Below are 27,464 nucleotides of genomic sequence, written 5' to 3'. Positions count from 1 at the left end.
TTCTTGTCCCGGAGTCCGACTACTAACCGGTCTCGGATAAGTTCGTCCTTCAGGGATCCGAAGTCGCAGCTCTCTGCCAGACGATGTAAATCCGTCACGAATTCCTCGACGGCCTCATGTTCTAGCTGGCTGCGCTGGTTGAAGCGCGCGCGTTCGAAAATGACGTTGCGCCTCGGAATGAAGTGCTTCTCGAAACGCGACTTCAGCTTGTTGTAGTCCTTTGCTTCCTCATCGCCGAGACGTAGAGAGACCAGGACGTCCTCCGCTTCGCTTCCCATGGCGTACAGAAACGTATTAATCTGCGTGTCGGCATTCTGGTTCTGGAGGCCCGATAGGACGCGGTACCGCTCCCACCTCACAATCCACCGTTTCCAACTCTCGGGGTGTCGGAAGTCGAACCGCTCGGGGAGTTCGATCGCGAAGGGGTTGAAGGAGGAGGACGTGTGCGGTACCGTCGACGTGGCAGAAGTTCCCGGAGTCGGCTCGTCGTTCGACATGGGTATGCAGAAATGCTGCGCCAGCAACTCGCGGCAGTATTGTAGGCTGAGACGTGGGATCAGTAGCCACTGACCGCTGCCACCATGTCGTGGTCCGGCGTGTGCAGATCTGAGGACAGAAGCCAAGGAGACGACCAGCCGGTAGAACAGCAGAACATTTAATGACGTTACCAGCATTCACCAGCTCGCGCTAGTCCACGACAACGAGCGAGTCTCGTTGTCGTCGTCTATTGTACATATACGACAGTTTTAACGATGATTATATGAATGCAATCAATCATGAACAGTGCCCCGATAAGGGCTCAGATTAACCAGCCTTTCGTGATTCGTCTGTACCTGTCATGACTTTGCTCTCCAGCCTATGGGACATTTGAGGTGTTCGCAAAACAACAAGCCTATCAGAACTGTTTCCTCCAGTCCATTATAATTCTGCCATAGAGAGAGAGAATTTCGAATCCAATGTTTCCTACTCCGGAACCATGAGAGTCATGCAGTAATGGCGATGCCGATTTCAGTTACGGCACGCTTCAACCTCAACCCATATCAAACTACTGATCAGAAATAACTATGTGTCAGACAAATATTTTATATTAAATTCAGTATTTATATACACGACACAGCAAACCTTTTTATTTGGGTTTCTCGTTCTTATCCGATCCAATCCCGTCCACGATCCCATCCCATCGTTCATTTCAAAGCGAAGATCGGGGACACAGGGGTGGCATCCAGTGTATTGCTCCGTAGACGAACGCGTGCTGGGCGAACGCAATGCATCCTGGACAGCAAACGTCAAGGCACACGTGACGCTAAAGATGGCGGCGCTTGTGATCGGCGACCAAACCGTTTGTAAAGAATGCGGTTGTTTGATCGTGCGCGACGTTTAGGATGCCTTTCGATCACGGTAATTATTTTTACCCGATAATCTCGCAGTAAAACGCACAGCTTTGCACATAAGGTGTCGTACTGCTGACGACTTCGAAAGATGTGATGGCGACCGCGTTAAGACTCACCGAAGCCGACGCGATGTACTTAAACTAAGGAGAAATGGGCTACAATGTTGCGGAGGGAGCACCATATAGGTTGAGCTGGCAAAATGCGTTCATCTCTAGGCGTTTGGACGACAGAAATGTGTCGGTAAGCAGCAGGGCGACATATAAAAGAAGTCACATGACCTCAAAATGACGTTTTCAATGACGTGCGACCAGGACAAGATGGCAGTTTTGCTAAAAGCACCCGCTTGAGGGTTGTTACAACAATGGTGGCTTTGTACCACCCCTGTGATCGGGGAGGCCACCCAGACGCCATTCTCCTCGGATCGCCACCACAGACGCCTGTATCATAAAAAGCGTATGATTGTGTTCCTTTTTTTTCTTTTTTTCTCAGTGTTCCTTTTACAACGGCAGCTGAAGTGGTATTTCGTGATAATTGAGATAGGTGTGCTGCATAATCTATCGAATTTTTCTATCGCAAATGTAGTTTTGTCACTAGCTGCTGCCGCCTCACAAATGAATAAAGCCCGAATCCCATAACAAGCGCCACGCGGCAGATACACGCGAGAAGCGACAAAATCGACGTCACTGCCGCCACACGAGCGTCAAAAAAGCTTTGTCGCGGCTCAATATTTCTGGATCTACTCCCAGTAGATATTTGTAGCATGTCGGTGAGTTCGTTGCCTGTTGTTTGACAAAACCAGCTAGATTTGGCGGCGTGAAACAAGAACTGAACGCGTGGGCAAGGGAGAGGGTGGAGAGGGCAACAAACAAAACTAGCAGACGAAGAAGTGGGCGGGGCGTTGGGTACTTCAACCGCAGCGCCACTGCGTTACGGCGAATATTACATAGCAACTTCATTACAATTTCTCCTCGTTTTGACGAATGAAATACTATTTTTGGTATATTTATGGCAATTTACAACTTAGCTCGAATAAAATAAGCATTGCTTCTCCAAAAACATCATTTCTCGGTGACGAAATGTCGCTGCTCAAATGGACCAGGAAGTCGCGCCATGACCAGACGCGACAGCGACAAATTCTGCAGCGCGTCGCGTGTCGCTTGTTATGGGGTCCGCGCTTAAGGCAGCTGCACCAGCGACAGCAACATAACGTTCAGCGTGTCGCTTGTCGGGTGTTAAGGGTAGAGCCCGGATTTCTAGGCAAATACCTATTTTTTTTTTTTTTCGTGTGATCCTAATCATGCCTTTTCAATACAGGATCACGAATTGGGCACTGGGGAACCTACTGTATCGTTTTGATAGTGCCTATAAATGCCAATTCCGGCGTTGGGGCCTAAAACTCCGATTAAACGTCGAAAAACGCCTATAATGTTCACTTAAGAAGTTGCGACACGTTCCGTTCTGCAGGCGAAATTGACATCGGTCACCTCGCACGAAATTTTAAAGCCACCGATATCGCTTCGAATAAGCAATTATCTCAAAGGTACTGGAATGCCAGCTGGGAATTGAAAATCGCTTGCTCAGTACATTCGATTTCTCGTTCTTTCTCTCCCTTCCAGAACTGTGTTGTTGTCGCTTGGATCGCTATTATAAAATATACACTCTTAGAAGTAGGTCTTCTATCGTGCCTCCTACAGACAGCCGAAATATGGTAATTTTGGGCTTTCTACGTAGAGACCACGCGAAAGCGCGGGGAATGACGTCGCATCACGTGATTACCTTCGTAGCAGCCACAAAAGTGGCGTCTGTTTTATGCTTCACAGTTTCCTCCTTTCCCGGTCGTTTCCCCCTCCCGCGTGCTCCTGCTTCCCCTCTCCCCCGGCGCAGTCGAAGTCAGGCTTGGAGTCAACAGAATTTGTTTCAAACGGGATTGAAACTTTATTTCGGCAAAGTTCTAAAATTGTGGTAGTGATACAGTGAATATTGACTAGACTTGCAAACTTTGCAAAATACCCTGTTCACAGAGAAATGAAAACTCAGAGAAAATAAAAATGAATAAGAACTACTACCACAGATTGCGCAAAATGGCGCGGCACGACGGCGCTGCTGCGAAACGATTTGCAAGCTTAAAACTCGCTACGAAACGAGTTCCGCTGGGATGCAGACCCGTTTGTTGCTCAGGGCATATGATCACCACATTACAGCGGCTCTCCATCGCTTTGTGTGGGCTGTTGATATGGCAGTTGTCACCCGCTGTGTAGCTTTCTTCCATGCTTCCCATACTGGCCCCGAATCAGAATTCTGCTTCAAGGCATAACTGCGACAAAGCAAACGACGACAAAGAAGCATTACAAAGTGAATAGGAACAGCATTAAGTGTAATACAGGTCACTATCGACAACAGTGAAAGGGTACAAACTATAGCTTAGACTTAAACGGTGATAGGTGAGGCGGCGAGGAGAGAAAAATGGTACATTGGTACCACAGCGGTGCCAAGTATGTAGGAGGAGAGATCAGAGAGGTATGTTATACTGAATGCTGCGGAGATCAACAAGCCAGTCAGGCCAAGCTATCATATGACAAACGAATAACTACAATCAACTCATCTCGCATGCAATGCGAACTACGCGGCCACTTGTATTACCTTTCACATGGTCGACAGGTGAGTGCCAGCACTGGACGCATGTTCCGGGTAACACTTATGCCGTGTACCGGCTAATGTCTGTCAGTCTTCGGTATGAATCGCACGCACATTTCCTGCAGGCGGCACGTTGAACACCAGTGAAGTCTTCGTTGGTGACGTCCATACCCACTGCAACCAGCTGAGACAGAGAATGATTACTCAAACAACGGTCGAAACAAGCCCCCGAAAGACAAAAGCATCCTGCGCCATACACAAGCGTTAGCGCTCGTGAGGTCCACTTTTAGAGGCAATTCTAACAGAGTTACGTACCGGATACAGCTTATAACACATTAGCGTTTCTAGAATAACTTCTCTCCTCAAGCATCACCACATAACTTTCGCTGACGTTCTGTCACGACCGCCATTATACTTCCATTCGCACTTGCACCTTCTAAATGCTCGTTAGAGGCGTGGGGAAGTAACAGGTAGTCACTACAAAAGTACTGCTGCTAGCATAGTTATCGAAATAAAATCTATTAAACGGAGGTGGCTTACCTGGCAAAGAATCGCAGAAACGCATAGCAAAGCGAGGAAGCGCTGGCGACAAGGCACAAGGTATCGAAGACTAGGTGCGAGCAGTGCCGCATCAACAGCATGTCTGGCCCCGTCGCATAGATCACATGACTCCTCGACGCCGGTCAGGTGATCACTCCGAGTGCATAGAGACCACGGCCGCGATACAACAAAAATTTAGAAAACACGAAATAGATGTCACGACGTCCGATCCCTGGTCACGTGATAAAAGTGTCTTCTATACGGCGTACGCATAAAAAAAAGCAAGACAATTTTTATAGTATTTTTTTTTCTTCCGGGTCACGTGAATCTAGAAGAGACGGCAGCTCTTGACGGCACGATAGAAGACCTATTTCTAAGAGTGTAGGCACGTTTGGTAAAGACCTGTGGCAAGAAAGTGTTTACAAGTAGAGAGTACAAGCCGCCCTCAAGCGGGTGCTTTTGGCAAATCTGCCATCTTGTCCTGGCCGCACGTCATTGAAAACGGTCATTTTGAGGTCATGTGACTTACCTGCCGCTTACCGACGTTTTCCGTCGTCCAAACTCCAAGAGGTGAACCTATTTTGCCAGCGTAAACTATGCGGTGCGTCTTCCGCAACATGGTAGCCCATTTCTCCTTAGTTTATGTTCATCGCGTCGGCTCGTTGAGTATTAACGCAGTAAAAGACGGAGTTGCAATCTAGATCTCTCAGAAATTGCGTGCTTGCATCTAAAAGAGCTTTTAGCTTCCATGTTTCCTTTTTTACAACAAATCTGACACACCGTAAAATTCTGGGGAGGGGATGTAACATGTGAAGGAAGGCACAACCTCTGCATTTTGGCAACCTTTAGAAATGCTGCTTCCCTTTCTTGCAGTCAGTGCTGGCGAGGCACGCCAGCAAAAATGATGTCCCGTCCTGTGTGTTGACTTGATCTCCCATATTTGCTAGCTGTTGCGAGCCTTGTGGTAGTGCCGAAAACGAAATCTTGAAGCCATTGCTTAAGAAATGCAAATGAAAAAAATGACTAAGGCTTTCTATGCTCGAAGTCCATCTCGTATATCAACAGTATGCTGGCGGCTACAAGTCCTTCTGAAGTGCCGTGGATCGGTGGCAATGACTAGAAGCCTTGTGGCCGTACAATAGAATGCATACGTTTTGCGTCTCGTGCAGCAAAAAGAATAGCGAAAGAGCCACAGCTCCCATTTAAGGTATTGTTCTCGAGGATGGAACTGATTCATCACTGCTGTTGCACTTTCAGTACTGCATCTGAAAAAAAATCAATTGTAGTGCTTATAATGCCCTTGTTGGTGCCTAAATCAGGAGTTTTAGGGCCTTTTATGGGCGTTCTGACAAGGTTTTTTCGTGCCTAAAAATCTGGGTTCTAGTTATGGGGTCCCAGCTTAAGGAAGTTTGTTGTGGAACGTACATTTGCATGTGGGTGGTCGTGGTTTGCTGAATGCGTGCAGAACCGGACATCCTGCGAGGCTTATTGAACGTATCAAGGTTCACAAGGTTGGCGAAAACGGATGTGATATATCTAAATTTATACGTTCAATAGACATTTACAATCCCACCTTTGCCTACATGGGTGCTTCACCCATGTCTAACGTGTTCATTTGCTTCTTAATGAACATCGTAGCCAAACAACATATGCGCGCGAAAGTTTCGAAAGTCACGTGCGGGCAGCAGACACAAAGGAAATACTGGGGCACAGATTGCCACAAATGTTGTCTCTGGGGATCTCAAGATTGATGGTATAATAGGGGTCCTCGAAATCAAAAATCATCGCGTGCACTCTTTATGCCTGATGGAGAAAAAACAAAAACAAAAGTATAACGTCGCGCATCAATTCCTTATTTATTCATTGATGACAGTAACATCAGGTGCCCTCCTGGGGCGATACAAGATGTGGGGAATCCATAAATATGCAGACAAGATATATGCTGGCTTACGCTACCATTCAAGATGTGCAATAATACTGCAACGAAATGAGGCAAAGTTAATTATGGATGTGAGTGCTGCGGCAGGTCCCTCCAGTTGGATATCGTCTTAGGAAAAAAAAACGTGACAACTGATTGGGCTGTACTTTACAGGAATGAGCTGGCCTAGATGAGGTGTAGTTGACAGGATGTATGAAATGAGGATGAATGGAAGAACCATAGTAGAGCTTGTGAGAGAGACGCCGGCGGGAAACAATTCCTACGTCATGAGAGTAAAGTTAGACCAAGTGATGACCATGATTATAACCTGATGTAGAGTGCTATTTCAACTCAGGGCCCATCTCATTAAGTCTAAAAGTAATTGAGGTAATTTACTAACTTTACTTCTTAATAGAGCTGACTATTGTGTTCTTGCACCTCAAGGCAAAGTACAACTTCAAAATTACGAAACTGAACAGAATCAAGCGTATTCAAATATGTCGAGGGTGGAATCACTGTAAGTTCCATAGGAGTCTGGACAACCAAAGTTCCCAAAGACGATATTGTAGCCACGTGTTTCAACTGTCAGCATCATAACCCTCCTGTAAACCAATTCACACTTGGTTGGAATTGCGGGTTCAAGAGGAACAATAAGAGGCATCATTGAAAAAGGCACACACAGACGGCATATTCTCACTGTGTAACAGCTACTCTAGCCACTAAAATGAACCCCAAGCAAATTTTTTTTGAACGGGTACCAGTTAAACTGTGTTATCGAACAGGGACCAGCTCAACCGGTCCTAGCTCAACTGGTACCAGTTGGGACAACTGCTCCCTGTTCGATAACACAGTTCACCCTGTCGCAGTTGAGAATGGGACCGGTTAGCAACTCGATGGGCCAACTGGTACCAATTGAGACTGGGACCAGGCAGAAACCAGTGTGCCAACTGGTACCAGTTGATCGAACCGGGACCAGTTTGATGAACTGGTACCAGTGGCTCAACTGGTTTCCGCTCGGTCCCAGTTTCAACTGATACCAGTTGGCCCAACTCGTTTCTAACCGGTCCCAGACTCGACAGGAACTGATTGCAAACTTCACTGTAGAGCTGCGACCAGTTGAAGTGTCTTCACTTGGAGTGGTTTCTGTTCGGACATAGTTTAGCTTGTACCAGTCCAAGTGGCATGTAACCGGCGCCTCTTTGCAGGATCGCTGTTGGCAGCAATGGCAGATCAATGGAACTGCAATGCAAAATTGCGTTTTATTTGTAGTCAAACATTACACATACTCTAATGTACATGTAGAGTAATTATAACGTAATTAAATTATAGCACTTGAGGAACTGCAGAGTTACATGTAACAGATAACATTTCATGGTTGATTGGTCATTTGCTTGACTGCCTTGAGGACATCTTGAATCGTTCAACAAAGCATTTGAGATGTTCTTAATAACATAATGGATCGATATTTCCTTTTGAGCCCCAGCAGCTTAAGGTTTCTAGAATATGGAAAAGGCACATGTAAATATGCATTCAATTGCAACATGTAATTTTATTGTGCGCCTGGACAGTGACTCAATTTGAGCAATTGTGGCCCCGGAAAGCACGGGAATCTCTCAGCATTTCCGTTGTGCAGTACCTGGGCATTTCAATTAAGAGATTCGCGGGCTTTCGGGAGCAATGAGTACTACTCTGGCGCGCTACGCTAGTTCGAGAACATCTGTGGTGTGAAGGATCTAAAACACGAGCATGAACGAAAAAAAAAAAACAAAGAAAAGAAACACGAGGATGAAAAACGTTGCTGGTAACGTTAAAAAATAAACCGGATGTTACTCGTAAAACGGCATGCACTTGCAGGTGCCATAAATGTGACGCGGTACAAAGAGAAGAGGTTGTAGTGGAAGCAATATTTCCAAATGCCGCGCAAGAAAAAAGCACATCAGGATAAAGCGGTCTTCACAGTTGTAGTCGAGCTGTAATCCTATGACACCCGCCTGACCGGCTGCTGCCGCTCATTGTACTATCCCACTGTCTTAACTTACGCCTACCACGTTAAGAACACAACGCCATAACGCTAATACACGTCACGCTAAGAACATTGAAAATTGAAATATGATTTTTTTCTACAAAAAGTTACCTTCTGATCATTTTTATAACTTATATTAACCTGTGCTTTTACTGAAGTCGAAAACTTCACCAAAATATGTAAACTGGTCCAGTGCGGTCAGGCACCACTTCACTTCCAGTTGCTACCAGTCGAGCTTGAACTGGTGCCAGTTCACTTTCCAGTTGCCACCAGCCCAGTTTGAACTGGTACCAGTTCACTTTTTAGTTGATGCCAGCCCAGGTCGAAGTGGTACCTCTTCACTCACCCGTTGCTACCGTCCTTGAACTGGTACCATCAAATGCCCAGTTGCCGCCGCCCCAAAATTTTTCAAACAGCCGACACGCGGTATCGGGCGGATATACGGAAAAGAAGTTCACCTATGCAGCTCCCAGCCTACGGTACTGGTGCATGCCACGTGGCCTTTTATAGACTGCGAGCGTCGCGTAATACTCAATCGTCATTGCACGCTGGGGCGTTGAGGGACCTTGGACCTGGGACTTGAGGTTGGGACCTTGAGGCTCTGATCGCTAATCAGTGTAGGGAAGTTTTATGGGTGTCACGTATCACGAACGATATTTAGCTGAATCCTGAAGCAATATTATAATATTAAGAGTCGCAATGAGTCAGACGGCATAGAACATTAGTAGCATGACGGTCGGAGATCTATCGGCCTGTCAGGACAATGCGAGCTGCTTTATTGAATACTGTAACAACGTCAGCTATAGCGTCGCCCATTTCTTATACCAGATAAAACTTTCACTAGAAGGAAACACTGAAGGACAAGACTAGGGCACGGCGCAATTTCCGTCTAACCTTTCACAGTCATGTCCTTTACAGGGTCTCGCGTGGAGTGTTTTAGGGACGATACGCTATATCTCTGATGTCCAATTAAGGGCTACTACTATGATCCTGATCTACTATGAGGCACAGTGGCGTTGGTGCGGTGCTCACCGAGTGAAGAGACGGAAGGGGTGACGCGCCGCACCAGTACTGCCGCTTCCTACCGTTCTCTGCGGTACGATGACGCCGAAAACAACATGACGAGCTTCTCCGATGTACATTATCTTTTTTCTTCTGGGTGTAGTGTAATATGTTTATTCATCGTGAATCGCCTGGTACGGAAAAGGATCCGTTAATGGGGGCATGGGGTGGGGAGAGGGGGGTGGCGCAAAGAGCCCCCGCACCGGGCGACGCGTACACTAGCGACGCCACTGATGAGGCATGACCTGTTTGGTCGCGTTGTGCCGCCGCACGACCAAGGCAATGCACCAGGCAAGCACAGTCAGGTGCTGGCGCATAAAGCTTTGTGCACACTTTCGTCTCTGCAAATTAAGTCAGTTGTTGCTGGAAGTCGTTTAACTTAGTTCTTCCTTCTGTAGCTAGCCGAAACCAACGTTTTTGGTGACCCGAACGGTCTTTCGAGGAGCAGGACAAGTTGTGTAGGGCACCAATTCGACTGAATTCACCTTCAGGAGTGTTGTCCGTGCCGCGCACATGAATGACGTCGGTGGAAAACTCCGCAAGGGAAGCAAGATGGCGGGTCTCACGCGGCGAGTGACGGTTACTCGCTGACCGGAAGACGAAAGTGAGAGGCTTGTGGTCGGTAACGATTGTGAACTGCCGACCCTCAAGGAAATAGCGAAAATGGCGCACAGCGAAGTACGCAGCACCGAAAAGCCTCGTTGACGGACTATTGGGTTCTCCTGTGGGGCCGCATAGCTCACCTGCTGGGCATTTCGGTACCCTTTGTTGGGGTATGTGGTACCATAAGGACTTTTTGTGAGGCTATTTGGCAATCCTAACGTGCCTTGGGACAGCATTTGCTCGATCGCTGACAGTCCTGTTGGACCACTAAGAGTTGTTAATGGGCCAAACCATTAGAATTTCAGATGGAGTCTTGTCGGATTTTTCGGTCGAACAGCATTTCCGCTAGCGGACGACAGCCGGCTGCTTTTCACGCGCTTGCTGCGCACCAAAATTGGCACAGACAGATGCCGGCACTGTATACACCAGGAGGCCCTTCCCCTGACCTCCTCCGCGTGCAGTGTGTATAACTCAACCCCCCCCCCCCCCCAACCTCATCGCACTTCTTCGAACTCAACGTCGTTTAAGTGGGAAGAGAGAACTAGGACCGACGTACGAAGACGACGGGCCATTACCACCTCAGCTGGACTGAAGCTACTTGCTTTTGGTGTATAACAACAACTTTGAAGAGCCCTGTGAGCACTATTTAATTTCTTGAGAGCAGTAGTCCGTTACCAACGGAAACCACTTTCCAGAGAAGTAGAAGAGATCCATTGCCGCAAGAACAGGAACAATAATCAGGACTGCTCTCATAAGTAGTCCGTCTCCATAGCAGATACCAAATCTCCCTTGCCAGTAGTCCTTGGAACTCGCGTCAACGTGTGCTCTACCTCACCAACCCTGCTGAATATCTATGGAGAGCATCCGGCAGACAACATATTTAGACTGGGCACTGTTGACTGAAACAGACTCTGTTCTCTCGCAGGAAGGAACGCGACGTAGGCAGACAGCTCATCCTCAAAATCGGTGTCCTCGAATATCGGCCGCGACAAATGGTTCGACATGAACCAAGGGGACCCCAAACACTGGGACATGAACCAAGTCGAATGAATACCGCATCAGTCTTTGCAGACGTGGAGTTTTGTCATCCAAGGATTCCATCGTTACAGAAAGGGAGAAACGGCTCACGAACCGTCTCGACAGTGATATGCATGCGAGAAGATGTAATTCCGAAACTTCTCGCACGCCCAACCCATGGCAAGATCTTGCTTTTCTATTTGGCATATTTCGTGTCCGTGGGACTACTAGAAGCGTGTGCTACAGGTCGATAGGTCGCGTGTGGTTCTAACTGTCTAAGAATGCTAAGAACGCTAAGAACGGCTTCAAGGACATACGATGAAACGTCAGTAGATACTATAGTCTACTGTCCAGTTCCAGATGTGATCTAAGAACTTGACCCTTGAACGACACTGTTGTCCTTGTTCAGTGTTACGCCATTGTCCAGCAAACGAGCGAGTTGTTTGTCGTGCTCATTCTTTATCGACCCATGGACAAGAATGTCGTTCATTTACAAACAACGCTATCTATCCTAGAGATGGTATGAGCCATCTTGTGGAAACATTCTGGTGCGGACGATACGCCAAAGAACAACCTGGTAAACTTGTAGAGACTGAAGGGAGTAATGAAAATCGTGAATAGCTGAAATTCTGCGGTTAACAGGAACTTCCAGTATCCAGAATTTGAATCCACTTTGGAAAAGTACTTGGAATCACCTATCTGGGCGATGACAGTCTGTAATTGGGATAGGATGAAGCTCCCTTCCAACAAATTTCTTCAAAGGGCTGTAGTCGAGTAGGGCGAGTCCTGTAAACTCCATTTGGTTTCCTTGCTATCACGAAGCCACAGGGCCATTCAGTTGAACAGGAGAGAACTTGTTGAGAGAGAGATGGTTCTGAGGGGGGAACAACGTAGCCTCGGCCTTCATAGCCTTGTTCCAGCTTCAGAACATCAGTTCTCTCTCGTTCAACACTTGCTGCTTGCGTCGATCCCGTCGTATGAATGTGTGTATGAGTGAGCAAAAATGTAAGAGTGAAATGAGAATGAGTGAGAGAGAGTGACTGGTTTGTCCCTTCAGATGACGCACCCTGGAAGTCGCCGAGAAGACGTGTTAGCTTAGCTCAATTGGTAGAGCCTTGGACCGGTAATCCAGAAGACGTGGGTTCGAGTCCTACACCTGGCTAACCTTTTCAGTGACTTTCATCTTTCACCATTCAGTTGGTTCATCAACAGGAACGATGACGCCTTGTAGGGCCATTTGGTCTATATCTTTTCTTACCGAATCCATAAGAGGAAAAGCCACCGTTCGTGTAACACAAAGCGCAAAGGGAACGGCTTTGGGATTCAGCCTTGCACGGTAGGGCATCTTTATACGCCACCCGTGCAACAACCTTGACAATCGCCAGCAAGGGTTGTAAAGCAGACTCGGATGCAGTACATAGCCTACACAGAAGTACATACAAAGCCTCAATTACCTACGAAATTAACGATGAATGTGGGTTGGAGTCCTGCAGCTGGCAATGTTTTCAGTGCCTTCCATCTTTCATCGTTAATTTCTTAGACAATTGAGGCTTTCAATGACTCTGTCCTTTCTATGTTGTTCCAGCCTCAGAACATCAGTTCTCTCATAATCCGTGGATGTTTCAGATTCCGCCGCCGTCGTCTTCGCCACCGCCCGCGTGTAATCAATGCAACGCGGAATTCATAAGATATAAGCTCTAATCTAAGCTATAACGCAGATATAAGACATAAGCTCTGCGGAATTCATTCCGCAGATAGCGCGATATTAACAATATTAGTGCTACGCCGGTAGAAGCCATTTCTGCCACATCAAGTGTTTTCTTTTTTTTCTAGCGGATCCTTTGCCAACCGGGGTAGAGAACATGCTTGGTGCAGCACCCGAAGAACTCCGACAGCATGAGTGGACCGGATTGAAAGGTCTTCCGCTGGACGGGTTGCAATTCCTGGCAAACTCAGAATGGCTGCACATGCGATTGAACCCACGCGACCGTAGGTATAGAGGTGGACTGTCTGTAGACGACCCTTCTTAAAGGGACTACGAAATGATTTCTTTCTCGTTTTCATCAGAAAGAACATATTTTTCTGAGTCTAGAACCAAAATTTTGCCTTCGTCATGCAATGAGTTTTCTCGAGAGCGAATTTAAACGGAGCGGCGAAGGGAGTACAGCTGGCGCCGTGCCGTGGCGAGCTGACGCGCGGAGACACAGTGAGTAACTTGACGCGGAACAGGGCCAGGTACGCGACACAGTTTTGCAGTAAAAGGGCAGCATACTTATTATGCAGTTCGGATACTTTGCTTGACTTATCGGTAGTTGGTTCGCAAAGTCTTCTTCTGCAATCCTAGCAGGCCGTGGCCTCTCCGGCAGCTGACAGAGGTCGATAGGACAATTGCGTTAGTGCCCCCCCCCATACCATGGGGCCCCCCAGGGGCGCCCACATACCGTGGAGTGCAATGACCAAGGAAACCTATCGGAAGTTACAACCACGACCTAAGTAGGCCGTGGTTACAACACCACAGTATACAAGGTGTTTCACGATAATCCCCTGGCTCAATAATTCCTGAACAGGTGGCGCCATCCAAGAAATTTCTTTTTGGTAAAGATCCTTGGGGCATCGGCCATGGACTGAGTAGTGAGCATCTCATTTGCATACGCTCACTAATTAACTAAACATGCTAACTCCTAGCTTTTACTTCGCACGCTTACGGAACCTCTTTTTTACGCATCGGGACCTTATCGCATCGGGAAAAAAAGAACGCATCGACACTTAGTGATTTTTCCGAGTAATTAATTTGTTTCGGTTTACATATTTCTTGCGCGGAGCGATGCACCAATGCGCTCTTTGGATCAGCTATCCGGCCGTCAATTTCGTGAACATGAAAGAACTGATGTTCTGAGGCTGGAAAGATATAGAAGGGACAAATACATACAAAGCCTCAATTTGCCTAAGAAATTAACGATGAAAGTCACTGAAACGGTTAGCCAGTTGTAGGACTCGAACCCACATCTTCTGGATTGCCGGTCCAGGGGTCTACCAATCGAGCTAAGCTAACACGCCTTCTCAGCGACTTCCAAGGTGCGTCCCCCCATCTGAAGGGACAAACCAGCCACTCTCTCTCACTCATCCCCCTTTCACTCTTACTACTACTACTACGCTACTTCACTCTTGTAAGAGTGAAAGGAGGATGAGTCAGAGAGAGTGGCTGGTTTGTCCCTTCAGATGACGCACCTTGGAAGCAGCTGAGAAGGCGTGTTAGCTTTACCTCAATTGGTAGAGCCCTGGGCCGGCAATCCAGAAGATGTGGGTCCGAGTCCTACAGCTGGCTAACCTTTTCAGTGACGTTCATCTTTCATCGTCAATTTCGTGTTCATCCGCCTGGTTCACGCACGGGGGCGACGGGAGATTAGGAACAGCCGCATGAGACGCTTTGGTATTCGTTCTCAAAGCGGTTCTCAAAGTGTTTTCAAGTTCAAGTTGAAGTGTCTTCAAGTTCTCAAAGCGGTAAACAGCGCTGGCGGTTCTGTCGTGCTGAGGTGAGACAGCGCGCTCTTGTCATGGATGATGACGAATGCGCCGCGAGAACTGTGAACTAGCGTGGTACACTCTTAAAAATTAGCTACACCACATAGCAGGCTCCTATTCAACCATCATCCCGAATACGTAAAACAGAGGTTCCGTAAGTGTGCGAAGTAAAAGCTAAGAGTTAGCATGTTTATTTAAGTAGTGAGCGTATGCAAATGAGCCGTTCACTACTCAGTTCATTGCCGATGTCCCAAGGATCTTCACCAAAAAGAAATTACTTCGATGGCGCCACGTGTTTACCAATTATTCAACCAGGGGATTATATGCGGCCGTGACTCAGTGCGACACGGCAGCTTAGCAGTGGAATCCAGAGCGCACTGTCTAGGACGACTTGACCTCTGTTCGTTGACCTCAACTCTTTTCTTGAGTGCAGCTTGGTTATTTCGTCCAGGTTCGAAAAAAAAGTGAACACGTGTTTGGTATAATTTCCGTTATGGAGCACGTAGGCGTGTTCACAGGCTTCTTGCCGAGCGCTGCGTGGACCTGTGACAAGGAATAAGGGTATGAAATATGGTCGGTCAGGAAATCGTGGAGCACTAAAAAAAGTATCGGTATCGGTAACGCTACGGAGATCGAGTTACCGTAAATCTGTAACGGAACCGGCTTAAAAAGTATCGCGGTCCGCACTCTGATATCGAAAAAAGTATCAATTATTGTAACGCCGTTACGTACAGCAGTGCACGAGGGACACTCTCCGCAGAAGCGGAAGACGCGAAAAACGTGATAGCTTTCTGAGCGCGAGCGACACAGTGAGGCTTGTAAAAATTACTATTCTTTTCCGAAGTTATTGAATTACGATTGCAATTATTCATTTTTTATTGTAATTCAATTACGATTGCAGATACTGTCAAAGCAATTGCATTAAACTGAATTACATTCACAAAGTTGACTGCAACGGGCAAACGACGTGCAAACTGCAAGATTTGATGAGCACATTTATTGCACATGCTGAAAGATGGTGGTAGTTGTATCCGTGGTAGAAAAAAAAAATAGAGAAGTCTTGCACAAGGACAAGCCTCTTGCCACGTTAAAGTAACACAGAACATCGCAGTCAAAAGGCTTTCTTTCTTCAGGTATGTGAACAAAGTGCAGATCATGAATGCAGCTTGTAACGTCCATTGGATTTCAAGAGTACGGTGTAAGAAAAGGGAAGCTGATGTTTCGTCCCTTGACGCTCGTGGCCTGTGCGCGCTTCACCCGCAGTTGTTCCCATCGTCATCCGCACAGTCGGTCTTAGTCATCTGCCATTAAACGTTACCTAAAGCTTGATTCCTGCTCCTTTCCAACATACGGTATTGTCAAAGTTCTTGTCTGTAAGGCTGTCACGTCTCTTTGTCATAACAAGACCACCAACCGAAACCAGACGCTCCACGGGTGCACAGCTGGGCAGCCCAACATTGTACTTCATGAACACGTCGAGCACACGAGGAAGATCTTTCAACCACTCTAATGACTCCTGAAGTGCGGGTCGATACCCACAATTCGTACTCCTTTTCCCATGGCGCAAGAATTTTCTCCTTCCACATTCAAATGTAAAAAACAAAAAAAATTCTGTGCCGAAAAATGTACCGATCTGAATCGAGTCTTTGGGTAATCACCGCGAAAAAAAAAAAAAAACGGTGTGGAACTGACCCAAACTTTAAACATTGGGCCATCCCAGATAGCGTTCAAAGTAATTCCGAAAGTAATTATAAATGCGTTGCGCGTTACTTGTAAAAGTAATTCAATTACTGTTACAATTACATAAAGCCTAATGTAATCCCGGAAGTAATTAATTACTTTACAGGTCTAGTGACAAGATTTCTCGTAGCAGACGACAGGAAAGACGCGCTGACCGTGTCGTCTGCTAAGTGCGCAGTACGCCACCTCTGATATTCCGCACCTTGTGAATGCTCAATGTAATACGCGGGACGGACGTCTCTGTGAACAGTGTTTTCGCTTTTTCTTCCACCGGAATAACCCGTGAGCATGTCGTCCGTGTGAATACACAGTCCAGTGAAGGCGCTCGACGCTAAATAATAGCAGTTGGCGCCGTTGTCACCGGGTGATACTTTAGTCAAGTTGGCCTATAGACGAAAAAGGAAGAAAGGAGGGGCGGAACTGAGGTGATTAACGACGGAGGGATATAGAAAGCAAAACCGACTCCCTTTCCCCCCTCTCTGTCACTCAGGGGTGCCATTTAGTGTATTGCTCCCTATATGAAAGCGTGCTGGGCGAACGCAATGCATCCTGGACAGGTCCTGGTCGCACGTCCCATCAAAGGTCAAGGCACACGTGACCTTATAGATGGCGGCTCCCGTGATCGGCGGCCAAACCGATTGTTGTTGTTTCTGCGCAACGTTCTGGATCTCTTTCGATCGTGGTAATTATTTTTATGCGAGTATCTCGCAGTAAAACACGCGTTTTTGTACATAGGCCCTCGTACTGTTGACGACTTACAAAGCTGTGATGACGACCGCGCGTCAAGGCTCACTGAGCGGATGCGATGTACTTAAACTGAGGAGAAATTGGCTACCTTGTTGCGGAAGAAGCACCGCATAGTTTACGCTCGCAAAATACGTTCATCTGTTGGCGTTATGACTACGGAAATATGATGGTAAGCGGCGAAACGACATGTAAACAAAGTCACGTGACCCCAAAATGACGTTTTTTATAACATGCGACCAGGACAAGGTGGCAGCTTTGCAGAAAACACTCGGTTGAGGGTAGTTACAACAATGGCGGGTCTGTGTCACCCCTGTGGTGGTTACTCTGTGTAATTGAAAGCTGCGAAAAGGCGCACACTAGCTGGCTCATCGAGACAATGCTGAGGACACGAGCCAAGGGAAAAATTAACAGACCGGCAATTTCTCAGTCTGTTTCTCAGAAATTATTGTCTGTTTCTTTCTTCAGGACCGCGCATGAACGGCGTCTCGTGTTTTTCACTTCTTGCTGTTTGCCCTGTCGATTATTCGCTCATTTCCCTGGCGTTCACAATAACAACGTTAGCAACACATGTCTGCCGTTCTTCAGCGGAACTCTGGCAGCGCCTTGGAAAGAAAACAATAGGGATAGGAATCAGGATGCGAATTGTAGGCGGTGTACTTGTTTCCTGCCTTGGCCGACCTATTATTCAGGTCCTTGATGTAGCGGCTTCAGTGCTTTCCCTTGTGTCTTGCCACCGAACGTCTTGAAGTCCTTCTTGTGTTTTTTTTTTCAATAGTCTTAGAATTTCTTCCGCGAGTTCTTTAAGGGTGTGCTTTCTCCGTGTTTTCCTGTTTATATCTCACCTGAAAAGTGCAGATGCCTGCTGCAATGAACATAAGACAATGTTACCTCAGACTACTGTCTCGCTGCTGCTATGCAGAAATCAGGATGTTAACTGCCAACGAGGACTCAGAGAAGCTCCCGCGTCTGTAACCAGTCTGGAATGAAGATGACTTCATTCACGTAAACCCCTCCGCAGTCTAACAAAGCGACCATTCACTCCGGCCGTAGAGACCCGTACGGCCATCACACTAATTGGGGAACGTCTATCTCGTGTCCAGACCAGTTGTGCTTTTCCGGATAATCGTGGTCATAAAAAATAAAAAAATCGGCAGAAAATAAAAAGATAGAAATAGAGTGGAGAGAAACAATTTATTCGAAAATCAACGATGCCGCGGCGAAGAAGCCGCTCCGCAACACCCGAGTGTCCAGCGCCCGCCATGTTAGTAGTTGGCACCCAGCAGTTGCAGAGATCGACGACAGGTGGCCACTTAGTTGCAAGGCATCACACCAGATGGCGCCACCATCATAGCTCTAGATGTGAAAGACAGAGAACAAGATACTAGCAGCAGGTAAAAATGGCAGCACTGCTAAACAAGTCTAGGCATGCGAGAGAAAAGGTCTAACCGCTACTGCTAAAACAGCACGGAGAAAACAGTACACATCGGGGAAAAAGGCTTACGGAGGCGATCGCTTAGGCCTAACCACAGCGTCACAACACTATGGAGCTAACACAAGGCGGGAACTACTGGGCACACATCGCTAAACATGCGTCAACACAAACAAAAGGCTTGCTCATCGCAAAACAAGTCTACACATGCGAGAAAAGGCTTAACACGAGCGCGGTCAAATCACTCGTTGGTCACCGCTAAACACGGCAAACATGCGAGAAAAGGAGCGCGTCAATCACTCACCTTTTCCCCCGCAGCGACTGCTCATCAGCTAGGCAGAAACTGAGCGAGAGCGGAACACCCGAGCACACGTCTGCTCGCCGCGACAGCCAGCCAGAAACTGAGCAAGCGCGGGGAGCGCGCGTCTGCTTTCTGCGACAGCCAGAGCGAAACTGACTGAGGCGACGCGCCCTCTGCTCCACCCGACCGCGCATGCGCGCGCGCGCTCCTAGCGCCCTCTGCGCCGCCCGCCCGCCCGCGAGTGTTTTCGGTTTCAGCTCTCCGCTGCGCGCGCGCTCCTAGCGGCGACGGGTGGCTTCTGAGTTTCGGTTTCACTCTCCTTTCTTTGCGCGCGCGTTTATCTGTATAAAGGCAGCGCGCACCGCGCTCGCGCCATCAATACGTGAAGATGTTCAGCTACCATTCTTTACAAAATTGTTCCCGCACCCACGCTTCTTGGGAAGAAGTGGAGAAGGAATGTTTCAACAGCGAAAGTCCCCGCAACGAGCTCGTCATCACTGCTTTTCGCTACGTGGTAGACATGGTAGGCTTTGGCAATATAGGAGAGATCTCGCCGGGGCCGCTGCACGAGATGGTGCGTCGGATGTACGCCCGTTACAAGAACGTCTGCATAACGGTTCCGGACGGACCCCTGGGACTGATGAGCGAATTTGTGAGCTTGGCCAACGCAGAATTCAACTACATCGCTGCAGACATCGTGGACCTTCTCGCTCGTGCCATCGCTCATATTAAGCACGCCCTGAGGAAGCAGCGACATTTGCAAACAGTCTACATCGCCAACCTTGTCATCGATTTATTGAAATACTGCTTGGTTATCGACATGACGCATTAAACAGTCTGAATAACTTTGACGAGACTCTGTGTGTTCTTTCACTGAAACATCTTTATTGAATACAAACAAAAGAGTTGGTCAATAGATGCCTGCACCCTCCCTCCCTTGTCTGATCTCACGAACGCAGCATTACGAGATGATCAGACGAGCCAGAAAAGGGGAATCTTCATCGCAGCGCCGTCATTGCGCGGGTCACTGCACCAGCACGATGACAGAATGGTAATTCTTTTCGTACACCCATTCCGCTACCACACTGCCACGATGACCCGTGCTTCTACTGTCTGCGAGAGAGAGAGAGAGAGAGAAGCATGCCTCGACTAGAACTTTTATTCTCGATTACATGCGCGTGCAGCTCTTTGTTCCACGGTTTCTCGATGCCTGACGTCGACGGTCTCGGGCTCTCTTCCGGGTTTTCCGGTGCTGCACAAAGAGGGAGTACTATCGTCATGCGATACGCGTCAAAACACCAGTAAAGCCTAAAGTATCCGCAGCTCCCATAAGGGAAGGAGTGTACGGCATCCACGAGATAGCGTTTGTCGTCGTAGGGAACCAAGCTCTTCTTGAGTCTCGAAATGGTGTACATCGTATGCTTTATGCTCTGGATGGTGCACTGCTTCTGAGAGACCATCTTTTCATTGAACAGAGAATCTCGGTACACTTCGTGCAATAAGTGTTTCCTCACCACGTCTTTCTTAACTCCTTTCGCTCTCGGGATCTGTTTGTGTGTCCCAGCCAAGAGAATGCTGTACATTTTGGCTCGGATGGCTACGACTTCCTGAATAACTCCGCCCCCCGTCTCGTCTTTCAAGTACCCCATCTGATTCGCGTGCTCGTCGTTGAAAAGTTTGTGGTCCACTGGATAGGAGGACAGGTCTAAGTCGTCCTCAATTTTCATCAACTGCTCTTCCAGGCTTTCACACGTGAGGGAAAAAAATATGCTCTCCGTGTCGCTATAGATCAATTGCACTGGACACGTCAAGCGAGAAAACAGCGACTCGTAGATGAAGCTGTACATTCGGACTTTGGATATCTCAAGAATGGCAAAGCCCACGTAAAGGGGGTGCGTGCATTTCATGCGGCGTTGTTTCATCTCGTACAACATGCACTTGTCACTCAGAATGTGAAAATACTGACTGTCGACGGAGCTAGCTTTTCGGAACGCGCTTTCTTTGTCGTAGGCTATAGCGTACCTTTTCATGCGTCTCACATTTTGTATCGACTTACCGAACGTACTGTTCGACATGGTTTTGTACAGAAGTCGCTCGAATTTCGTGCTCGCGGCATTCCTCAACGCGACGTTTTTCTGCACGAAGGTTCGCAAAAAGTTGTCTTGGCGGAACGAGAGGATGCTGTGAACACGTTTTTTTTTTCATGCCCAACCTCACGTACAGAGCGAGCAATGCATAATGAACGACGTAGCGTTCTTTGTCGTAGCACGTCAGCAAGAGTTTCGTTGTGGAAGGGGCGTTCAGTGCCAACGCATCTTTCAGGTGTCGCTGGTATGGGGGACAGTTCGTTCTCGTCCACGCACCTGTGTCCGGGTGCTAGAGGAACATCCTTGGTGAGCGCGTGCAGTTCTCCAGGATATGACAAGTCTACCACGTAGACGTAACCCACTTCCGAATCGTGAGGAATGTTGAGAAAATCAATCTCGCTCCACCTCGAAGGATCGACCCACTCAAAACCACCTGTCGGGAGATGGAAAGTCATTGCGTACGGGTACAAACTGTTCACGTCGAGGTACTGGATAAAAGTCTTTTCTTGCTGGGGATCGTATAATCGTCGCACCCCTCGTGATTAGCCTGACAGTATCTGTGGAAGCTGTTACAAATGCCTCCCCTGATTCCCTTCTCGATCGTTTCGTACATCTCGCGATCGCTCATGAGCTCGAGTTTGACTTTGGTGAGCTTCAGAGCGCTGCTCCACGCGTAACTGGCGAGGGACACAGTGCGTAGCACATCTAACCTATCCGACTCTAGCGCAGTCTTCCTGAAATACAGTACGACGTCGCAGAGCTGACAGGCGTCGAGCGTGACGTTGAGACGTGTGTAACCACCGAGGTTCTTAGATTCGAACAAAAATACATTAAAAAATGTTGAGGGCGTACTGATAGTCCTCGTCCGTGATCTCCTGGTCGTTCAGGTCACTTTTGAAAGCTTGCTTTGGCGGTAGTGCGGGCAAAATGTACGCTTCGAAACTGTCGACGAAGGTGTACGGGTAAATGCCTTTCCTGAGGAGGCGTCGGAAACGGTCACCATACATTTGATGGGTACAATGAAACGCGCTTTGGCCACCGCTGGCGAGGAGGGTTTCCACCAGGTTCGACAAGGAGAGGTTGAAAAACTGCGTGGTATCGCGGAAATGGAGATCGCCGAGGAGGAGGAGGAGGAGGAGGAGTGTCGTTGGGAGGAAGCCGAGAGGTCTGCCTGCCTGATTAGGCGGCATGTTTCTTGGGAAGGGAAATGTGGTGGAGAGGAGGAGAGGAAAGGGTGAAGTGGAAGACCGAGCGGAATCCGCTCGGGGGGAGGATAGCTGCGTCCATGGGCCGACTTCAGGGGAACTGTGCCGGCATACGCCTATTACACATCTGAGGGAAACCCAGGAAAAACCCCAGACGGCACAGCCGGCCCGCGGATTCGAACCGCGGACCTCCCAGTCTCCAAGCGCACGCGTTACCGCTGCGCCACCGGAGCTGGTGGAGATCGCCAATGTTGAACCCTCTTATCTTTTCCGAGCTCGAAGCTAGGATCCACGGCTCGCCCAGATTTAGAACGTACATGTGGCGGAGAAGGGAGCTCAAATCGTACTGCAGGTTGTGCACGCACACGACGAGTTCTTTGGTGTTACGACACGTAAGGTTACACGTATCACACAGCGTCGCGACAAAATTCGAAGAACCGGGCTCTACGAAGCGGGTGTGGTCGTGATGCGATACCTTCCGCGTATGTCGGTTAAATTCGATTCCACAAAATTCGCAGTGCGTAGCGCTCCCGTGCCGAAAGTGGTCTACCATACTCATGACCAACGGCGCGGGACAACTGTTCAACCTATCGATTTGATCACTAAATCGCTTGAGCGAGAGCAAGTATTTCTCTGCCGCGTTGGGTCCCAAATAGCCATCTAGGCCTTGTATTTTTCCGTCCCAACTTCTCACTACAACGATGCAGTACGAGCTCATCCTGTGCACACTCACAGCGTCCTTCACGAGCGCGTCCTTTTCCAAAACGCTCTCCGTGTCCAACACCGCGAAATAGGGATAGGGATGCATGTACTGTATCTTGTTGAAGGAGACACTCTCCCCCGCTTTTGGCATTTCGAGAATCACTTCGTTCACGTCTCGACACAGACGTTCGTGTTGCTGCAACGCCTCTCTCGTCCCGTAACCAGACGTGCATTTCTCGCAATAAAAGTAGTCACTTCGTCCCATGAAAGTGCTAAATTTTCGGATCCCATAGAAATGCTCCCTAACCTCGAGCAGGTGGACTTTATCCTTATAGAGCGTGCAGGGAACCCGTCCGGTAGATATCGAACTCGTCTGCTCATCGAACACGTAGATGTAGACGGAGATGTTGTATTTTCTCTCCCACAGGGAAATGTCTTCGTAAGTGACTGGGAAGCAGGGCGGCCAGTACGTTACGCGCGTCTCCGGAATGGAAGGATTCATGTACTTGTGGTATCTTACATGAAGGTTTGGTTTGATCCTCAAAGGATATAAGAGTGCCAGCACGCTATACTTGAAACACTCGTTTTCGTGATTCGGAGGGAGTTTGACGTTTGTGAGAGTCTTTGTTTTTCTTTTTAGCAGCTCGGGAAGCTCGATCGCGCACCCAATCCGCTTCGGTTTTAAGCGCGTTAGTTTTAAGTCGACACATTGGACGTCGTTCGAGGTGAAACCAGACCCTTCTCTCGCATAGTTTTCAACGCGTTGCGAGGATTCTGCGATAGCAGCATTTATCGCGCCTTCGATTTCTTGGCGGTTATGAACGACTCTCATGTGAAGATTCACATGAAGGAGATGAGAAGTCAACCCGTCGGCTCCGTCCTTAACCATGAGCGCCTTCGAGCACAGACAAAATTTGAAAGGCATGGGATAAGCTTCGAGGACGCGCGTGATTACTGGAGCTATGCTCGGTAGATAGAGTCGAAAGTCGTCGACGTTGTTGTCGTGCGGGGAACAGAGAAGCGTGTACCTAGTAGCCGTTCCGTCAAATGCCTCATCTGTGACAAAAAAAGGAAGGAATCGTCTCTCCGTGACGGAGGGATGATTCTCTACGACGTGTTCTCTCAATTCAACGATTCTATGACCCTGGACAGGCTCAGCTTCGTTTCGCAATTCTGGGCTTGGATCTGGTGATTCATCTCGAACCCTACCAGAGAGAGGTATGAAATCTGCATACGACTGATCCCCTTCCCACATGAGCAATTCGTCTGCATTGTCGTGCCCATCTAGGGGTTCGTCGTCGTCGTCGTCCGTTTCAGGTATTACGAAAGGCGGACTACTGACTCTGTCGCCGTTGTCATCTGAAAGGACGACTGGGCTGTTACCGAGATTCTCTATTCTAGCTTCGTGCTTTCTTTCTACGGCCACGAACATGGCATCGATGGGATCGTACTGACATACGAGACAGCATGGCACTGCGGTCAAACAAAATCAGTACGAGTTTCCCCCTCACAAAACAATGCTCACTTTTCCCTTCAGCTGACCACCTTCGTTGCGGTGGACTCTGGTCGAGAAACCCCAGCCATTGGTTAGACTCGAGCCTTCCTCCGTATTTGGGCTGCCTTCCCGGCTACGAAACCAAAGCTGGAGCCTACTTCATGTGTAACGAGAAACAAAAAAAGGTTGCCTACTCTCATTCCGTCTCAGTCATGACGCCCGAGCAGAGGTTCGCAACCTTTGTGCAAACGCGAATGTATCGGGACTTGCTGCGATTACGCGATTATATTCACGGCGATAGCTGCGAGGGAGACTTTCGCTCGATTCTCAAGACGATACCCTTACGTCTGTTCACCGTCAGTGGGAAGATTGCAAAGAAAATGAAGCGTTTCGTAGATTACAAGCTCGAGCTGTTGCAGAAGTATAGACGAGTAGAGACAGTCGACCCGTGTCTCATCAACGCGGGTTTCAACCGTCCTATCGTCCGTCGCTACTGGCTTCTCCACACATCCCTCGACGTCACGGTGCAGACCGGCGACGACGAGCGTCGTGTCAGCACGTTGGAAGATCGTCTCGCAAGCGTCTTGTGTATGTCGTGAAAAAATAGACTATTTTTACGAAACGAGTTCGCTCACGAGGAGACGTTTTAGCGTTTCGTCATTCTCTTCGAGGTTACAGGAAAACATGGATACACAATTTTTCAAGCTGTAGCATTTCGACATGCGCGTGGCTACGTAGATACAAAAAAGCCCGCAGTAAGGCGAAAAAGGCGATTGAATACTTAATTGAATTGATTAAATAGCCGGGCTTGCGTAAAACGAAGGCTTCGTCGGAAGCGCAAATGCCTCTCAGCATGGAGGAAGCGAGGGGGTTCAGGGACACGAGTTCCAAGATGTCGCTCTCGTACATCTTTTCTATGGGGAGGTGACCGTACTTTCAGCACTTCTTTCTCAGCACTTTCGTTACTGGCCAAGGCTGATTGGCGTCTCGGGTTACGACGAGTACCTCCTCCGGGTAGGAAGATCCGTCCACTTCCTTACCCTGGTAATCTTCCAGGTGCACGACGGGAGGGGAGGTGTCTCTCAGGCGGGAGACGGTGAAAATCTGAGGCGACCAACTCCCTTCTGAGCTCTTTTGAAAACCTTTTCTGTGTAGTAGGACCCTCACTTTATCCCCCACATTGAGCTTCTTTTTCACGGAGAGTACGACGGGCTTCCCATTTATCTTATTGAACAGCTCCAATTCGTTTTCGGGTGTGACTTCGGACGGGCTGATGCCCAAAGTCCTGTGTTTGGTGTTGTTGTAGTCGCACACGATCATGGGAAGCGCGGAAACGAAGTGGTATCTTCTGGTTACTGTAAAATAGCGGAATACTCTGTCGCATAAAGTGCGTATCACGCGTTCAGCCTGCGATGCTTTGATTAATGGAGAGGAGCTGGAATACATGTGTACCTTCTTTCGTGAGAGATACTCCTTGATGGTCTTGTTGTAGAATTCCCCTCCTCTGTCGCAAAAGATGCGTGTAGGTACGTTACCTCCCCGATAAAGTCTTATCATGGCCCTTTTCATTTCGGCGGGGCGCTTCTTCTTTAGCGGGAGGGTGCGCAGAAAACGGGAGACGGGATCAATTGCCACGAGAATGTAGCGGTAGCCACCGTTGAATCTCTTGTATTTTGAAAAGTCGGCGAGGTCCATTTGCCACACGTTGTTGATCTTGAGCGCGATGATGCGTCTCCTATTTTCTTCTAACTCTTTCCTAATTTTCTTCTGACTGGATGGTTGAGCGTGTAGGCATCCAGCTTTCTGAGAATGGCGAGAGCCTTCTTTTTGCTCAAGTGACGCGCTTTTCTATAGCGTTCCACACACCCCAAACCACCCGCTGGCTTTTCATATCCCTCCATAAGTCGTCCATGCAATGGAGGCCTGCTGCTGCTGCTGTTGAGGCTCGCGACATTTGGGCAGAGAAATCAGACGCAACAGTTTCGAGACTTTGGGGAAGCAGGAAGGTTTCTTTCCCGTCTTACGTTGCAACAAATAATTGACGAGTTCGTAAACGGAGGAGTGTCTGATGGGCTTGCCCGACATGGAGACACAACCCTCACAATCCCAGGAAAGAACCTTCTTTAATTCCGAGACGACCCTTTCCGCTTCCTCTTCGTCCACCTCTGGAGAGAGGAGCGAATAGTCAAAGTCATTTGTAGCGTCGGACGCCTTGTTTTTATTGTCGTAGGGGTCAAATCCATACTGCTTGAGTATGCGATACAGTGCTTGCAGTATGAGTTTGACTTTGACGTCGTCACTCTCCTTCGAGGAAAAAATGTTTCCGATGGAGGAGGAGGTGGTCACTTCAATTCTCTTTGCCATTGGCGAAAAGGTTCAACACGGTGGACAGATATCGCTTCAAACGTTGCGGATTCTTGTGAATCTTTTTGTAGGCGAGCCGTCGTAAAAAGCGTTTGTGCTTCTTCAAACGCGCGAAGGTATCTGGAGGTAGAGCCACCTTTCCGTTCAATACATTGAGGCAAATTTCGGAGAGGTGTTTGATGTCGGACGAGGACGAACGTCTCAAGACGTCGCGACGGCGCGGAGGGGTTAGAGTGGAGAGTACTTTGAGTAATGTGAGGTGAGGGCGGAGATTCATTTCGGAGTGTAGATATATTGACGTTTGCCCGGAAAGATATTGCTACGCAACCTGTGATCCTCGTGCGTATAGTTGTGAAGATCCACGAGTAAATATGCGTGGGGCGACGACATCGCTTGTTTATATGCATCCAGAAAATACTCCAATCTTTTTAAATAGCTGTTGGCCGAAATGTTCCGTCTGGTGCACGGTGCGCACGGTGCGCCACACGACGACGTAACTGGCGTTGTAGGATATTCTAAAATGGCTACTGTCGAAAAAGATGTTTTGAAGGAGTAAGAAGATCGACGCGTTGGCGTGGTGAGAACCCCGAATGAAAAGATCGGTCACCTCCTTCAAGGAACCGGCGTCGGTCATGTCAACGGTCACGTCGACGGTCACGACGATCAGCGTAGCGCGCGACGTGT

General features: G+C 48.3%; 1 protein-coding gene and 1 long non-coding RNA gene across 4 annotated transcripts in view; one reads left to right on the top strand and one right to left on the bottom strand.

Moving 5' to 3' along the window:
* LOC135369259 (phospholipid scramblase 3-like) overlaps positions 1 to 27,464 on the top strand; it is a 138,194-nt gene that overhangs the window by 35,355 nt on the left and 75,375 nt on the right. For all 3 annotated transcript variants that reach the window (XM_064602870.1, XM_064602869.1, XM_064602868.1), the window contains exon 2: positions 13,022 to 13,177. In XM_064602870.1, coding sequence (XP_064458940.1) covers positions 13,022 to 13,177 — 156 coding nt within the window. The remainder of the gene's footprint in view (positions 1 to 13,021; positions 13,178 to 27,464) is intronic.
* LOC135369257 (uncharacterized) lies at positions 18,375 to 19,056 on the bottom strand. Its single transcript, XR_010415031.1, has 2 exons — positions 18,931 to 19,056; positions 18,375 to 18,550 (listed from the first exon to the last, which is right to left on the bottom strand). It is a non-coding gene; the product is annotated as an uncharacterized LOC135369257 (long non-coding RNA).

The sequence above is a fragment of the Ornithodoros turicata genome, chromosome 9, assembly GCF_037126465.1.
Source record: "Ornithodoros turicata isolate Travis chromosome 9, ASM3712646v1, whole genome shotgun sequence".
Taxonomy (NCBI): domain Eukaryota; kingdom Metazoa; phylum Arthropoda; class Arachnida; order Ixodida; family Argasidae; genus Ornithodoros; species Ornithodoros turicata.
This window is presented reverse-complemented; position numbering and strand designations above follow the sequence as displayed.